The sequence below is a fragment of the Colletotrichum truncatum genome, assembly GCF_014235925.2.
Source record: "Colletotrichum truncatum strain CMES1059 chromosome Unknown Contig_0008, whole genome shotgun sequence".
Classification (NCBI taxonomy): Eukaryota; Fungi; Ascomycota; class Sordariomycetes; order Glomerellales; family Glomerellaceae; genus Colletotrichum; species Colletotrichum truncatum.
Window position 1 is genome coordinate 2367435 of NW_027222405.1, and position 17149 is coordinate 2384583.

The 17149-nt window shown below is 51.8% G+C and overlaps 5 protein-coding genes across 5 annotated transcripts; 3 read left to right on the forward strand and 2 right to left on the reverse strand.

Annotated features, from left to right (window-relative positions):
* Window positions 1–582: 582 nt before the first annotated feature.
* Window positions 583–3685, reverse strand: CTRU02_212119 (phospholipase d active site motif protein; the record flags this gene model as incomplete). Its single annotated transcript, XM_070205781.1, has 9 exons — window positions 583–1884; window positions 1937–2039; window positions 2092–2367; window positions 2426–2525; window positions 2578–2697; window positions 2754–2777; window positions 2826–3137; window positions 3234–3407; window positions 3469–3685. The coding sequence occupies 9 exons, from the start codon at window positions 3683–3685 to the stop codon at window positions 583–585; spliced, it is 2628 nt and encodes an 875-aa protein (XP_070060594.1).
* Window positions 3686–5553: 1868 nt separating this feature from the next.
* On the forward strand, window positions 5554–6173 carry CTRU02_212120 (Acetyltransferase; the record flags this gene model as incomplete). Its single annotated transcript, XM_036725051.1, has 2 exons — window positions 5554–5970; window positions 6021–6173. The coding sequence occupies 2 exons, from the start codon at window positions 5554–5556 to the stop codon at window positions 6171–6173; spliced, it is 570 nt and encodes a 189-aa protein (XP_036583216.1).
* Window positions 6174–6948: 775 nt separating this feature from the next.
* CTRU02_212121 (carbonic anhydrase) lies at window positions 6949–7573 on the forward strand (the record flags this gene model as incomplete). The annotated part of the gene is made up of 3 exons (XM_036725050.1): window positions 6949–7128; window positions 7185–7336; window positions 7393–7573. 3 exons carry the CDS (start codon window positions 6949–6951, stop codon window positions 7571–7573), a joined length of 513 nt encoding a protein of 170 aa, XP_036583215.1.
* A 1292-nt stretch (window positions 7574–8865) lies between these two features.
* On the forward strand, window positions 8866–14249 carry CTRU02_212122 (DNA topoisomerase 2; the record flags this gene model as incomplete). Its single annotated transcript, XM_036725049.1, has 2 exons — window positions 8866–12537; window positions 12588–14249. The coding sequence occupies 2 exons, from the start codon at window positions 8866–8868 to the stop codon at window positions 14247–14249; spliced, it is 5334 nt and encodes a 1777-aa protein (XP_036583214.1).
* A 1233-nt stretch (window positions 14250–15482) lies between these two features.
* CTRU02_212123 (cell lysis protein) lies at window positions 15483–16871 on the reverse strand (the record flags this gene model as incomplete). Its single annotated transcript, XM_036725048.1, has 5 exons — window positions 15483–15935; window positions 16005–16306; window positions 16364–16525; window positions 16600–16632; window positions 16796–16871. The coding sequence occupies 5 exons, from the start codon at window positions 16869–16871 to the stop codon at window positions 15483–15485; spliced, it is 1026 nt and encodes a 341-aa protein (XP_036583213.1).
* Between the last annotated feature and the right edge of the window lie 278 nt (window positions 16872–17149).

Sequence of the window (17149 nt, forward strand, 5' to 3'; positions counted from 1 at the left end):
GCATTGCGATGCCTAACTCACGGAGTTTGACGGGGTCAACATTGAGTTTTTTTCTTTTCTCTTTATTTTTCGTTTTGTCTCCGATGGAACTATGGGGCAGGGCAAAGAGGTCTGTATAATATTCCTTTGTTTGGCGGTGGAAATAGCAATGCCCTGCACATACCACTTGACAGATTATACATTGTTTATTCGAGTTCCAACAAAGGCTTTGTTCAGTGTTGTTCTGTGAGAATGCATGCATTTGAGCAGGCGGGGATGGCATGTTGGATGGATGTGTCAGTCACGAATTAAATTGGAAGTTGCAAAGCATTTCACCGCCCTCTGTTATTGAGAATATCTCCTCCCCCTACGTTTCCCTTGAGAGTTGGGAAGGCACTGGCAATTTGCAAAGCCAGAATATCCAACCCGTCGGCAGTGAAGTGGGTGCTCCCTACCCAACGGAAATGAGCACTTGGTTACATATATGCCTTTCGTTTATTTCTTTTTCCAAATTTGAAGTATTCAAATGTCAAACGTATTTCGCCTGTATCTCCTCGACGTTTACTTGTGCCTTCTTACTCACCTGATGCCGCCGCCGTATCTTTATGTGTAAAGCTCATTCGTGAGACCGTTCAGAGAAAGACCCTCCTTAGCAATATCGTCGACATCAACAAGGAAATCGAGGGGCATCTCGACGATGTTACCACGCACGCGGTTGAGCCAGTCCTTGACCTCGCGCACACCGCCGGGGAACTCCTCCTTGACGACGTGGCCGTACTCTACCTTACCGGACGTGTCGCCTTGGTTCTGGGCGCCGGGGATGATGAAGTGTCGTGAGAAGAATTCGTCGTAGTCTTTCCAGGTACGCACGTGATCGTTGGGCACGTTGTGGAAGACCTTGGAGAAGACCTCGGTGTTGGTGCGCGCAGTACCTTCCCATAGGTCCCAGAACTCGCGGGACATGGGATCCTGTACGAGGCGGTCGGCGTGAGATCCCCAGTCGTAGACATTGGGGCCGCGCTCGACAGAGGTCCAGTTGTCGTCGGGCCGATCCGGACGCTGGTGTGGCAACAGGCCGAGGTGTTTACGGAAGATCTGGCGGCGGAGAGAGGCGGCGAACTTGGAGGCAGTGTACGGGCGACCTCCCATCTGAGACTCGATGGGAGTTGGATCTTCTATGATGACGGCGATCTCGGAGTCATGGTTGCCAAGCTGGGAGCGGTCGTTGAGGTTGGCGGAACCAACAATCACGAGATTGTCGTCAACGATGAGCAATTTGGAATGGATGTAAAGCTCCTCGCTGACGAAGGCGTCCATCTCGGCTTCCGGTTCGCCGTGCCAAGGGACACTGTGCAGGTCCGGGCCGGCTTCCATATAGCACGATGAGACGGTGTCCCAAGTTTGGTCAGAGACGCGGGAAGCAGCCTCCTGGTAACGATCGTACTGCGTGTTGCGGCCGCCCCAGGAGGCGTTGGTGCCTTCGCCTCGGGGCTCGTATCCGGCACCGACGGCGTCATCATGTTCGCGGCGGGCGTCCTCGTACGAGACGCCGCTCTGGCGTTCGGCTTCGGACATGGTCGAAGAGACGTTGATGCGGTCGTAGTTGCGGAGGTTGTAGAAGCGAATGTAGCGGCCAGGGTCCTCAATGCCGCCTTCGCTGCGGAGGGTCTCGATAATGCTGTGACCTCCTCTGCTGATGGAATTGTACTGGAACTCCATGATGGCGCGGGTACCAAGAGCACCGTCGGACTGAAGGTCGCCTGCAAAGGCAGGGACCGCAGGCATGTTGACAATGAACTTGAAGTCTTCGCCGTTACGATGAGCGCGGATGATACGGTCAACAATGGCGCGGCCAATCTTGTTGGTTACGGGACGCTGCTCTTTGCTGGTTGCAGTAATGAAGAACTGTCATACGTTAGGGGGAGCAACTGGAAATGGCATAGAGGCAGAAGCTTGCCTGGTTCTCCATGTAGACGAAATGTTGAGCTCTTGTGATGGCGTCGATGTAAGCGTTTGCGATGGAGTGCTCGGTGGCGTGACCCGAAGACCACTTAGTGCAGCTTTACTCAGTTAGCAACCTCAGTCCAAGACGGTATCCATTTCTGATTCTACCTCCGAGTAAGCTGAATGTTGGCAGACTGGTCGCCGTGCTCCTGTCGCAGGGGCCTGTTGTCATCATCTTCGTCGCTGACCATCAGCCGGCTCATACCACGGTTGATGCGATCCGAAAGGTCCCCGAAAAGTTGACTGGTTTGGTGGCCGGCGCCGCCAAAGAAGCCACCGCCCTGGCCGGTCTCGGCAATTCTTCCGGACTCCTGGTTGGCGCCATCGATCCTGCCGTACTTGCCTGGGTTCTTCTTGGTGTACTTGTCGTCGAAAATGAAGTTCCTTGACTCGGATTAGAATTACAAATCGCATTAGACGACTTCATGTGTATAAAACCAACCATCTATCAACAAAGAAGTCTGAAAGGTTCTGGACGATGGGGCCGTTTAGGCTGATGGCAACGTCGGACCATCCCATCCTAGAGCTCTTCGTGCGATCGACTTATTACGGGGTCAGCGACGAAGCAGTGTGCTTGAAAGTATGTTTGCTTACGCTTGTTCTGTTCCCAGTTATCAACATCAGCAAAATCATAGACACGTGCGTTGTTGTAGTCTTGACCGGGGAAAACGATAGCATCTAGGTTGCCCGGATGGGCGTCGGCAATGGGATGGCCTATGTCCGAGTCAACACTGAGACTTGCGGTGTTAGCTTTGTCAATTTAGACTCACTGTTGGTGTCCCATCTGCCAAAGCCTAGAGTCTGATTAGCAAAATATAGAAGAACTAGAGCTCACAACTTACACATATCGAGACCCCCCATAAAGGCGATCTTGTTATCGATGAGACAGAGCTTCTCGTGATGCGCCCAGAAAAGAACGACGCCATCGGTGGCAGTTCCATAAATGGTCTTCAAGGCATCGGTGGAGAACTTAGACAAGGTGAAGGTGTTCAAAGATAGGTTTGAAAAGTTCTGGCCAATCTCACTATTGAGATCGTATCCCGTAGGAATATGGTCAGGGTGCCGAAACACGCCAATGTTGGGATGAAGGCTTTCCAGGTAGGTCCTTGTGTGCTTGGCGGGAGTATTAGCACGAGTCAAACGCCGATTATGGACATGAACTGATCTGTTAAAGGTCACTTACAGAAGACTTCACTGTGTTTTGTAAACCATTAGCATGAGTATGAGGGCTTACGATCGAGGAAACTCACGGGTCAGTGCGGCCTCAACTTCCTTGTAAACAATAATATTGACCTTGACGCCTCTCTCGGCAGCGGCCTTGAGCAGATTATCAAGACGATAGCGCTCATTGGCAGAGGGAGGGCGGCGCAGGTACAGCTCTGGGCTCAACCACCAGTCCAGGATGTAGATGCTCTCGCGGGCCTCTGTGTGATCACGTGGTCAGAAACATACAATGCTGTCAATAGAATGCTCGCATGTGCTCACGTTCAATGGCCTCGGAGACAGCCCAGAAGTAGGAACATCCGTCGACGTACCACTTGGCGTGGCCGGTGGTCTGCGGGGCAAAGGACTGGTATCGGTTCTCAACATGGCCATCGGGATGATGCCCGTGGCACTCATGGCCCATGTGAGTGTGTGCGTGCCGCTCCTCTCCAAAGAAGGCTTCGACATGTTGCTCCACCTTGCGGAAAAGGTTCTCCATGGCGGCGAGGCGAGATGAGGTTTAATGTCTGGAGTTGGGAGACTCAGTGTGAGGTTGCAGCACAGAGTGCACTAGAGACGATTGCCACAACAAAGGGTGGTTGTGTCGTGGACTGAGCTTTAAGAGGAGGGGAACCGGGGTTGACGTTAACGATGAAACAGGGTCTATATGCGACGTCAGAGGGGTAGCTCGCAATTCAGCTGCATGTGAGCACGAGGGGAGCGGCATGAGGCAACTTACCTATGTGAGGTACATTAGGTACTTCGGATTTCCCTCACCTTGTTGCGGTGAGAGCGAGACGACAACTTTCGGATGGCCCGTGTGTCCGGGCTGCCGTAAGTGGATAGGAACAGAAGGTACGGAGTACCAATACTCCGTATATATTGCACTGATTAAATAGCCTATGGAAAGAGAGATCCCCAGAACGGTTGCAAGGGTGAGGTGGGCAAATCTGATTTGTCTGTAACTTGTGTCCTTCAGCAGTTCGACAGCTGGGGGGGTTCATCTCCAGGAGCCACCTGTGGGGGGGTAGGCTGGAACGATTTTGTGGAAGCAGTTGCTCAGCCCAGGCATTGTCACAACTGGGTGGCCAAGTACCTAATTGCAAACTTATTCTAAACGCAATGCCTAAGTATTTCAATCCTTGGAAATTCAGGCAGTGAACCGGTTCCCTCAGTTCGATTCCTGGGTTTCGTTCCGCATCTAAGCGACACTGGAAAGGATCGCTTCTAGGTTACGTATGCGCCATGGAAACTAGGATTAAGGCCGCCAAGTGCTGTAGGCACTTGATTAACAGCAACTTAAATTATTACATACAATGGGTAAATATGGCCTGGCTGATCCAGGAAAAGTGCAGAAGAAGGGTTTTTCCATGGTACGGCCCGATGCGGTGAAGTCTGTCGAAGACTATTGCACGAAGACCATTGCAAGTTGCAACCAGCGAACTATCTTTTCCAATCGTCAGTGGATGGCCCGTCCCTTCGCACCAACCTGTAATTAGTGCATCTAAGGTTAATTGTCAATTCTTCCATCATCCATGCGGGGACAGACAGACAGGTCCCAGGACCCTGCCAAACGTGCGTTGCCCCTTGCGCCGGGAATTTCCTCGAAGCGGGCGGGCTTGGAACCAGTACACGGGAGACTGGCGCGCTAATTCAGCCTTAGAGACACCCGAACGGCAAAAGGAGAAAAAAAAAAAAAAAAAAAAAAAAAGAGGCTTCCGTTTTTTGTGACCTGGCCTCCATGAGTAAAAGGCAGTTGACAGGCGCCCTCTTCTACAGTCAAATCCAAGCCCACAGTGCCTATCAAAACTCCCTTTGAGAAAGCTTGAGGCCAGATACAAGGCCCGGCAGCATCCTTCGTTCTCAATTGACCCAGCCTAGGCTCCACACAAACGACCCGGTCACGCCTTTCTGTCTGGGTGCTATATCGCTTCACCAGAGGCTGAGGTGACCTTTGCCGCTTTTCCCCTCATTTCTCAAATTATCGTCACTCTCTCACTTTTTCACAACAACGGGTTGTCAACTACGCGGTGATCTCTTCGCAAACAGCCAGGTTTTGAAAAAATTCTTCGTAACCAACAGTTCAAGCCCAAAGAAAATCGGTTTTTCGGATGAATTCCCTTTCCTCTTCTATACTCTTCCGTCCAACACCGTAGTCCTGGTAAGGTTTGGTGGGCATTTTCATAGGGTCGAAAGTCATACCGTTCCTGCGTGGTCGATCTCTGTCAGCTCCCACCCGCCTGCACAACTTCGACTCCGATAACTCTCTCAAACTACATCACTGCATTGTGTTAACTGCCAGTTATACTTTAACCAGTCAACCTTTGTAACCGTTCCCAAAGACTAGGGGAAGGCAACTCTGCCACGATGTCTTCAAACTCAGGCACCCCCTACATGTTCTCGCCAGCTGATCATACCCATCTCATCCCGTATCTGGCAGCCCTTCATGCCGCCTGTATCAGTCAAGATCGGACGCTCGCAACCTTCCTGCCACCTTTGTCTCATGAAAAGTTACTGGGATGGTGGAAGGAGCGGATAGCAGAGGTCATTGACGGTACACGCTTGATGCTGATTCTTCTGGACGAGTCTGAACCAGGATCGAAACCCAAGGGAACTGAACTTATGGGTGTTGTCATGCTATGGATGCCCTACTCCGAAACAGGCCCATTCCGTGGCTTTGTTGAGAAGCTTCTTATCAGTCCAAAGTTCCGTCAGCGCGGTGGTGCTAGGATGTTGATGAGTGCTCTGGAGGGAGAGTCTCTTAGGAGGGGACGGACGCTGCTAGTAAGAAGACGAAACTCGGTTTCCAAACATGATGCTGATGCACTCCTTAGATGCTCGATACCGCCGCTGATAGCCCAGCTGAGGCTATATACAGGAAGTTTGGGTGGACTGAGGTTGGCAGGATTCCCAACTACGGTATCAGTCCTGCGGTTCCACGACAGTTAAAGGACGAGGTTTTTTTCTACAAGCAACTCCAGGCTTAATGAACGCTTTTTTTCTGCCGGCGGCGTTGAGGGAGGACACTTATTCTAGACATTCGGGCGTAACTGAGGCGACTCATATTTGCCAGTCAATCCCGTGGAGAGTTGAGAACGGAGTTTGAAATCCAAGTGGTTGTCTTGTCGTAATGTTCACCTGACCGACTCCTAGAGATCCCGACCGCATGACTTTCGGCGTCTGGCCGTATAACCCGGTAAGCCAGCCAAAAGTGCTCGGTGACCGTATCTCAGAACGACGTAATCCCGTTGATGCAAAATAATGCTTCTTACTAAGGCTTCACATCCTTTCAAAATGCCGCCAAAACCAGATTTTGGCTAATGTGTCCGTGAGACTGCTTATCAATAAAGTCAATCGGCGACACCTCCGCAAAACCCCACCCCGAAGCTCAACTCGCCAAACACCCCGTCTGACCTTTCCATGCCGGGACTGAACCAAGCTTGGGAATGCGGAGTCGGGGGAATCTCGTTGGTTGAAGGCTTCTGGAAGACACAGAGCCCGAAATCACGCAATCCATCCACAATCAGATATCACCAGCATTTGGCGGCATTTCGTGTTCTGCACGTGAGGGGCAGCTTAAGACGTCTCGGCTGGGAGGGGAAGTTGGGGGGATGTATGGATGCTTAGCTCCAGGGCCTCTCACTACTGGCAATGCCAAGCTGGCCTTTTATTTAAAGAATGGCGCTCGTCCCGTTGAACTATCAAATCCATACATGTTTCAATAACATTGCACTTTTAGCTATTGCTTCCGTTGATTTCATCATGTCTGCCATCCAGAAGAACGTCGAGGCGGCATCAGAGAGATATTCCTCCACTTTCACAAAGGGCCACTTGGCTCTGCCTCCAGCGAAGAAGTATCTTGTGCTGACTTGCATGGATGCCAGAATTGACCCAGCGCAAGCCTTCGGCATTGAATTAGGCGATGCACATGTCATTCGCAATGTAGGAGCGCTGATCCGGTCATGCTGAGTGTCAGCTTAACTTACAAAGACCTCCAGGCCGGCGCTTCTGCCATAGATGCTCTCCGCAGCATCGTCATTTCGCAACAGCTTCTGGGCACGCATGAGATTGTCCTTGTCAAGCACACCGGTTGTGGCATGCTCACTTTCAAGAACGAGGACGCATATGCGCTGGTTGACAAAAACCTTGGGTACGTTCATGTGTCACAAGATTTTACTGGGCTTACTCTGACAATATTGTGTCTAGTGCTGAAGCGTCGTCGGAGCTTAAGTCTCGCAAACTAGACTTCCTACCATTCCCTGAGCTGGAGGAAGCCGTCAGGAAAGACATCGGCTTCATCAGGGAAACGAAGTTGATCCCGGAAAATGTGACGCTCAGCGGCTGGATATACGAAGTTGAGACGGGCAAGACGAAGCGTGTTGTTTGAGATCCCTAAGCGAGTGGATAGAAGCAGTGTGTTGAGGGGACGGCAGGGCAAAGTTGGGCGTCTTTGAGTGTTTGGCGGGACGCGGCATTGGTAATTTAGTGTAGCAATGTTTTTTTTTTTTCCCTTTCTTTTATACTGAATAATTGTGGGCGAGAATCTTGTCACTTGAAATGAATGTGTCTGTTGACATCAATTGCTATTGCCATTGGTCGTGCATCCCCAAGAGGTACTTTGATCAAGTATCAGCGCGCCAAAGTGTTTGCAGCTGAGGCAGGAATTTGGCCGTGCTGGGGCTAAGGCAAGTGGACCTGAAGTCTCCCGCTCGTTCGGTCCCTGCGGATATTTAGTGATGCCGCGACGCCACGATTGGATGAACAGCGGGGTATGTGGCTTCCTGTTCCCCGCCCTGGTTCAGGTCCCTGAGTGCAGAAAGCTACCAATCGTGGTCGGCCTGAGGCAGTAAACAAAGGGGCGGCAGCCCAAACGCGGTCCAGTCAGAGAAGACCATGTCGCGCCTCCCAATGTTTACACCGGGGCAAACATCAACATCGCAAGGGTTGCTAGCAACAACAAAAGCCCATCACGCACAATTCACCATCTCCTCTCCTCCCGACCGTCATACTCTCCTTTCGTATGTAAAAACAGGGACCTTGTCGAGCTGGCACACTCGCTCTTCTCCCCCTTCTCTTTTCTGTTACGATCCGTTGTGCCAATTGCGCGCCTGGTCCGCCCAGCTAGCCGTTTCGCAAATTCTATTGCCCAATCTTTTTGTTGTCGACGACCGATTCTTCTCCTCGGACTGTAACGACTACTGCCTACCGCCTACCTGTGTACCTCCCCGCGCCTCGGGGAGCGCAAACAACTGTACAAGATGAGTTCCGATATGGACGGTTCGGTGTTTAGCATGGGGGAGGAGTCGGATTTTGCGCCGGTATGTTTGCTTTTGATATAAATTTCTTGTTCCGCTGTGGATTCACCCGTCAACGGTTCAATCGCATTCGTTGTACCCTTTGTAGACTGGAGCAGGAGCGCTCGGTGCAGGTGCGCCTTGCGATACCTACTTTCTGTCGCAACTTTGCGATTAGCCTTTTCGCGCAATACGCAAAAAAGCTCACCCACGCCTTGTGAGAGGGCTATCCCTTTGTCGCAAAATCAAAGCGACCAGGCTAGCCTGTCTGAACATCACGAAAACCACCACCCTCTTGCGCCCTCATATCTACGTTATGCCCTTTCAGATGATACACTATTTTACTTTCCCATGAGTCCTGTCTAGCCTCGCCTGCAAGATGTCCATGCCACCGCCGGAGCAAGCTGCCCTCGCGGCGCCTAAACCGGCTTCAATAAAGGCTTTTTTCGAGTCAGGTACTGATCTGTTGCAGAAGCCCAAGGTCAAGGCTGCCGTTAAGAAGGCACCAGCGAAAAAGCTGACGCAAACCACTCTCAAAACCAAAGCTGCACCCAAGAAGCGAGCGAAGCCTGATAGCGACGACGACGACGCCGCATCCACGTTCTCCAACACACCTCCCAGCGCTAAGAAGCTCAAGAAAGCTCCTGCTGCTAAGAAGTCAAGCGGCAACCCCTTAGCCGAGATTGAGAACGACAGCATGGCTGTCGACGACGACGACGAACCCCCCGCCTCGGCGCCTAAGACAAAGAAAAATGCTACCGACACCTACCAGAAGCTCACTCAGCTTGAGCACATTATCAAGCGTCCCGATACCTATATTGGCTCAGTCGAGCCTACTGAGCAACCCATGTGGGTGTTCAATAAGGAAACGAAGCTTATGGAGTACCGCAAGGTCACATTCGTTCCCGGTCTGTACAAGATTTTTGACGAAATCTTGGTTAACGCTGCCGACAACAAGCAGCGCGACGCGACTATGACCTACATGAAGGTTACTGTTGATCGTGAGAACGGAGAGATTTCCGTCGAGAACAACGGTAAAGGTATCCCTGTTGAGATCCACGGAAAGGAGAAGATCTACATCCCGGAGATGATCTTCGGTCACCTTCTCACCGGTTCCAACTACGACGATGACGAGAAGAAGACCGTCGGTGGTCGCAACGGTTACGGTGCAAAGCTCTGTAACGTTTTCAGTGAGCAGTTCACCCTCGAGTGCCAGGACTCCAACAATGGAAAGAGGTACAAACAGGTCTGGACCGACAACATGAGCAAGTGTGGCAAGGCGAAGATCACGAGCAGCAAAACTAGTGACTTCGTTCGTGTCACTTTCAAGCCCGATTTCAAGCGTTTCAGCATGACTGGCATTGACGACGACCTCGAGTCTTTGATCCAGCGCCGAGTCTACGACATGGCTGGTACCGTCCGCGGTATCAAAGTATACTTGAACGGCACTCACATCAAGCTTGCTTTCAAGGGTTACTGCGAGATGTACGCCAAAGCTATTGCCAAGGAGCGTGGTGCCGAGGAAGGCGTCGAGCCCAAGGTTGTTGTTGAGGTTGACAAGACCGACGCTCACCCGCGTTGGGAAATTGCATTTACGGTTTCAGACGGCTCGTTCCAGCAAGTTTCGTTTGTCAACTCAATCGCAACTACATCTGGAGGTACGCATGTCAACTATGTGGCCGACCAGATCACCGGATCGCTCCTCAAAACCCTGGACAAGAAGAAGAAGGGTCATGCGCTCAAGCAGAACCACATTCGAAACCACATCTTTATTTTTGTTAACTGCCTTGTTAACAACCCCGCGTTTACTTCCCAAACAAAGGAGCAAATGACCACTAAGGTCAGCCAGTTTGGTAGCAAGTGCGCTTTGACTGAGGAATTCCTAAAGAAGATCGCCAAATCAGACGCCATCCAAAACATCATTGATTTTGCCGAGAAGAAGGCTGACAAGATGATGGCCAAGAGCGACGGTAACAAGCGATCCCGCATCAGCAACTCGAAACTTGTTGATGCTAACTTGGCGGGCACCCGCCATGGCCACGAATGTACCCTAATTCTCACCGAAGGTGACTCTGCCAAGAGTTTGGCTGTTGCTGGACGTGCTATCCTGGATCCCGACCGCATCGGAGTCTTCCCTCTGCGTGGTAAGATGCTGAATGTACGTGACGCATCGATTGACCAGATCACGAAGAACCAGGAAATTCAAAATATTAAACAATTCCTCGGTCTGAAGCACAAGGCTGTCTATAACGACACAAAGGGTCTACGATATGGTCACCTGATGATCATGGCCGATCAGGATCACGACGGTTCTCACATCAAGGGTCTTCTCATCAACTTCCTGCAAGTTCAGTACCCATCCTTACTGCAAATCCCCGATTTCTTTCGAGAATTCATCACTCCTATTGTCAAGGTCTGGCAAGGCCCGAACCCAAAGAAGCCTCAGCGGCTCAAATCTTTTTTCACCCAGCCTCAGTACGAGGAGTGGAAGGATTCTCACAAGAGTGAACTTTCTCGATGGCATTACAAGTATTTCAAGGGTCTGGGTACCAGTTCAAACGAGGACGCCCAGGTCTACTTCACCAACCTCGATGACCATCTGAAGGAATTCAACACGATGCAGCCTGACGAGGCCGATCTTTTCGAGCTCGCTTTCTCCAAGAAGAAGGCTGACGCAAGAAAAGAGTGGCTTGGCAATTTCGTGCCGGGCACGTATCTCGACCACTCTACCAAGTCCATTACATACACGGACTTCGTCAACAAGGAACTTATCCTCTTCAGTATGGCTGACAACATGCGATCCATTCCGTCTGTTATCGACGGACTGAAGCCTGGTCAGCGCAAGGTTATGTATGCCTGTTTCAAGAGGAACCTCGTCAAGGACCAGAAGGTCATTGAATTGGCTGGTTACGTCTCCGAGCAGACATCGTACCATCACGGTGAAGTCTCCCTCCAGCAAACCATCATTGGTCTTGCGCAGAACTTCGTGGGCTCCAACAACATCAACTGCCTTGAACCCAGTGGTAACTTTGGTTCTCGTCTTGCCGGCGGTTCCGATGCTGCCAGTCCCCGTTATATCCACACCAGACTGTCACCGTTTGCCAGAAAGATCTTTTCCACCCTTGACGAACCTAACTTGGAGCCTCAGTACGAGGACGGAAAGAGAATCGAGCCTAAGGTCTACGCGCCTGTCATTCCCATGATTCTCTGCAACGGTGCCGATGGTATTGGCACTGGTTGGAGTACTTCAGTTCCCAACTACCATCCTGTGCAAATCGTCGAGAACCTGAAAAGGCGCATGGGCCGTCTCACCCCCGACAATCCAGAGGGTGCGCCCTTCGAGCCTATGATGCCGTGGTTCCGTGGCTGGAAGGGCACTCCTCAGGTCGCAGAGAAAGACAGATACAAGTTTAACGGTATCTGTGAACTTGACGAGAAGACCGGCGAAGTCGTTATTACTGAGCTTCCCATTCGTATGTGGACGGATGATTTCAAAGCGAAACTGGAAGAGGTCATTAGCGGTACCAAGGGCCCAGTCTGGATCAAGGATTACAAGGAGTTCAACGACCACAAGAACGTCCACTTCGTTATTCAGATGGACGACAAGCATACCAAGGATGTCATGGCTGATGGCCTGATGGAGAGATTCAAGCTGAACAAGCAGATTGCGACCTCTAACTTGGTTGCCTTTGATACTCGCGGCCAGATTCGCAAGTACGAGAATGTTGAAGAAATCCTTGAGGAGTTCTACCACTACCGTTTGGATATGTACGCCGAACGCAAGAAGCACTGGCTCGGCGTTTACCATGCGGACTTCAGGAAGCTGTCTGAGCAAGCCCGTTTCATCAGGGAAATCATTGATGGAAAGCTCACCATTTCCAAGAAGAAGAAGACAGTCCTTGTTGAGGAGCTTGCTAAACGCAAGTACGAGCCGTTCCCAAAGAACAAGGATAAGGAGGTCAAAAAGAAGAACACGGACGAGGAGATGGAGGGCGGTGACGAGGAGGATGAAGAAGGAGGCGACGAGCAGGCGAATGCTTATGACTATCTTCTTTCTGTGGGTACCTTGTTTGGTTGTTACGTGATTTTTGACTAACTTGATCCCAGATGCCACTTTGGTCCCTGACCTACGAACGTCTTGAGAGGCTGCAGAGGCAGATTGACAACAAGAAGGCAGAGCACGATGCTCTCCTTGCCCTGAGCGAGAAGGATCTCTGGTGTCAGGATCTTGATGACTTTGTGGCCGAGTGGGAGAATCAGATGGCCCTTGACGCTGAGATTCAAACATCTATCCGGAGACTTGGCCGCCGTGTATCCAAGAAGATAGGTGCAGGCAAGGGTCGCAAGGCCAAGAAGGACGACGATGATTATGAGCCCGAGCGAAAGCGTGCCGGGGCCAAGCTCAAGGCTGCTGCTGCCCCCAAGGTTACAGAAAAGGCTGCCGAGAGATTCGCTGCCATGTTTGAGAAACAGAAGACCAAGACCAAGGCGAAGGAAGATGCTGGGTCTGACGCATTCTCGGACGACGACTTTGCCGCTCTTGGAAAGAAGGGCGCTTCTAAGCCTGCTGCTACGGCCGACAAACCTCAGAGAGCAGCAACGACCAAGAAGAAGCCTATTTATACTCTATCTGATACCGACGACGATGATGAGGACTTTGCTAGCCTAGGCAAGACGAATTCTGCTGCCCCTGTAGAGTCGGCGGCAGAGGAGAGCTCCACGCAGAGCCAGAAGTCTGCAGCAACCAAGAAGCCCTCGCCTCGGATTGAAGAGTTAGAAGATAGCGAGGACGACTTCGAAAACATAGGCAAGAAGAGCACCAGCGAGAAGCCGGCGCCCATTGAGCCTGGCAGCAAGAGCAATGCTTCTCGTACGCAACGTGCCGCATCGACGAAGAAGTACATTATCGATGATCTTTCTGATGAGGATGAAGACGACTTCGAGAGTACCGGCAAGAAGAGTGTCTCCGCCGAGCCTGCACCGGCCAAACCGTCAACCAACTCCACTGCTGGGCGAGGTCAAAGAGCTGCTACAACCAAGAAGCGGTCGTACATTATCGACGATGAGTCTGATGAATCTGGTACCGAGGGCGGACAGATTGGAGACATTGGTTCCTTGGTCCGCGGCATTGCTGGATCTGCCAAAGAGTCGCAATCTGGCCGACTGAGCCTATTCGCTATGAACCGCCCTGATGGCCATGACTCCACCCTGCCAAAGATCAAAACTAAGGTTTCAAGGACCTTTGGCGGTGATGATGAGGAAGTAGACGATACCAACTACGAGTTGCTCGCACGGTCATCGCCTCACAAAACAATGACCAAGGAAGATGACATTGACAGCTTCCTGAGCGATGATGGTGCGCCTCCTGCTAAGGCTTCGAAGGCCTCGAAAGCCGCACCGGCCACCGCGGCGCCCATCAAGAAGCGTGGTCGTCCTGCAGGATCAAAGAACAAGTCCAAGGATGCGGAAGCGCCAGCTGCCGCAAAGCCAAAGCCCAAGCCCAAGGCTGCTGCCAAGCCCACCACGCTCTCTCCTGCCGCCAAGGCCTACGCTGCAAAGAAGGCTTCTTCGAAGCGCGTGTTGAGCGACGATGAGGATGAGGATGTCGATATGGAGGACCCTGAGTCTCCGCCTCGCCCGGCAGCTAGAGGCCGACCTGGTCGCGCGGCCGCTACCAAGGCCAAGGCGAAACCCAAGTATGACTTTGGCGACAGCGATGATGCCGACGAGCCGAGCGACGACCCGTTTGACATGGACGAGAGCGATTAGAGATTGCAGTAAAGGTCGAAATTGACGCATAGTGATGCGTGAGCGCGTGCGCGTGTAGTAGGTGTGTGTATATGGGACAGGGAACGGCGAAATGGGGATATGGTGGGCGGTCTATTAGAGAGCAGCTATCTTGCTGCGTCTCTGAACTTGCTTTGCTTTATGACACGGTATTCTTATGGTCTATGGGAATCTCTCTTTTGCTCTCTTTTATTTCCCCACGCCCACGCAGAGGCTAGAACTGCCAGCTTGCCAGCTTGTATTGTTAAATCTCGTGCGTTTTGTACCGAATACAGAAAAACGTGCAATAAAGATTGCCAACGATTTTACTCCGTTCCACGCAAGCGACTTGACACCGCAATTATCACCTCGTCAGTCATATCTTCGATAGTCGATGTGGCTCTCTCTTACACGCTGAGGACAACCAGGTACCGTCAGAGCGAACGAGGGGCAACTAGACACATACATATCCGCTGTTCATGTATACACACGTAGGTGTGACTTCGCTGCAGAGTTTTTACACTTGCCCTGCCTGTAGACGTGGGATGTTAAAAGTAAGTGGTGGGAGGAACTGAGGTCTAGTTAGGTCTCGCGATCCTTTACTTGGCAGTGTCCTCGCCCCTGAACTGATATTCAAGTCGCACGCTAGAAAGTCAAAAGGGTGGGCTCCGATAACAAAGTAAGGGTCAGCAGGAAATAAGGCACGGTTGAGGTAATATGTATGATACGCTCCGACGCTGGCCAGTCTCGTCCATACTTGGCCAGCTAACGAATGTACATTACCACCTCCCTTGTGGGACACAATCGAGTATTGCGGTCTTATCATGGAGTCACAAAAGAAACGGGAAAGAGAATGTAGAAAGAACTTGTTTCAATGCGTCTCCTAGACAATCTGATGATCCCCCTTTCGCCATAACCGTGTGCCATGAAGAGAGAACTAAAAGCACGACAATACACTACATGCGTACACAATAACTTGTTCCACGTCCTCGTCCCTATCTCCACTTGGAGCCACCCCACTGCTTTGATATTATCCTTTTTGTTGCTCAGTATGTGCAACCAACTCCTGCCAAAAACCAGTCGCAAACCGTACCACGCCAAAAAAATGTCGTAGAATTGTGGTGCGTGATCTCATTCATGTCCGTCGTTAGTCGTTCCGTTGTCGCCAGACCAGTGGCATACACGTATATCCGCTAGCCTGTGTACACTCAGAAAACCAAGTCGAATGAGAATAAATTAGGAGGCAACCATGGGGGTCTTCTCGTCGGGAACAACGGGCTCCTCGTTCTTGAGCTCGGTGCTGGGGGCAGCGGGGAAGTCGTTCTCCTTGACCGCGGGGGCGGCAGGAGCAGGAGCAGGGGCAGGGGCAGGAGTGGGGGCGGACTTGGGGGCAGCTTCGGGAGAGGCGGAGCGACGGCCGATCAACTGCTGGGCCTTGGCAGTGTAGTCGCCCACGTACTGCTTGGTGATGTCGGCAGCTTGGGCAGTGTGCTTGCTTGCAACGCTGCGGAACTGGCTTGTTTGCTGGTTGATTACCTCGCCAGCCTGCTTCAGTTGAGCGTCAATGAGCTCCTGGTTGGAGGTGTAAATCAGGGGAATTCCAAAGACCGCAGTGGTGGCGATGAGAGAAAGACCCCAGAATGGCACGATCTTGACGAGGTAGTAGGCGATAAAGGCACCAAGGAAGGCCTGCGATGAAGCATGAGGTTAGTTCCGATGATGTCAATAATTGTGGGGAGGGTCACGCGAGCAACTTACAGCAGCAGAAGCACCAACGTTCTCAGCAAAGAGAATGCGCTGAGACTCGATAACGAAGAAGTTGATGAGCTCGTGGACGTCTCCAATCATCGCATCGAGTGTATCTCTGGGGATGACGTAGTATCGGCGAGGGCGGAGCTGGGTGGCCAGACCGTTGTTGAGGACGAGCTTGCCAGCGAGCTCGGCCAGAACGGTGGTGCCCAGCACCATCCAGGTCAGCTTCAAGCTGTACCGCAGAATATCGAGGTAGCGGGCAGCGAAGATGAATGTGACGATGGAGGCGTAAGCAATGGCGGAGGCACCTGGAACTAGCTGTCAGTGGGAGCTAGGTGGGAAAGGAAGCTCAAGCAATCACATACGAGGGTTGTTCCACGAGATAAGCTCGAAAAAGAAGGAGTGGTAGTGAGTCAAGGGTTGGCCAGTGGCCGCGGGGTTGGAAGGAGTTCTGCGAGAGGCGGCGAGGTTACCGAGCTCGACGGAAGCCTTTGCGGACTGGTCTTTGACATTCTGGGCGACAGGGCCTGAAGGGAGAAGCATCGTTAGCACTGGAAACTTACGCCGCAAATACGTCATGCAAACAAGATAAAGAACTTACCGTTGGAAATTTGCTGGTAGGCAGCAGCAGCGTCTAGAAGAGGGTTGTTAGTTTACCGGAGGTTGTTGGGCGTGAATATGAAGCTTGAAACACTAATCGCCAAAGTTAGCCGGGTTTTTCTTCAGAGGTTGCGATAGCAGAATCGGAAGTCGCGGGGCCGATGAAGCTGCAGCAGCGCGGTGACAACGTACCTTACTGTCCTTGGTGGCCTGGATGTAGGAGTTACCGTTGGCAGAAGGAGCCGTGGTCGGGGCGTCCGGGAAGTCGGCCATTGCGATCAGATCACGATGATTTGATTGGGAATTATGAGCGGTGTTGCTTTTTGTAGGATGCTGGCGGAATTTGGGTGATCGTGTGACGGCGGGATGTATAGGACGAGCACCAGATGTTTCAAGAATCGGAGCTTGGTTTGTGTTGAGTGAGAGAGAAAGATCAGATCAGGTCAGATAAGGGCAGCTAGGAGCTGTGGAAGCAGGTCTGGAGATAAATAGTAGAGAGGTAAGAGGTAAGGCCAGGTGTTGGGTTGCTTGGGTTTGTGATGATTTGGAGG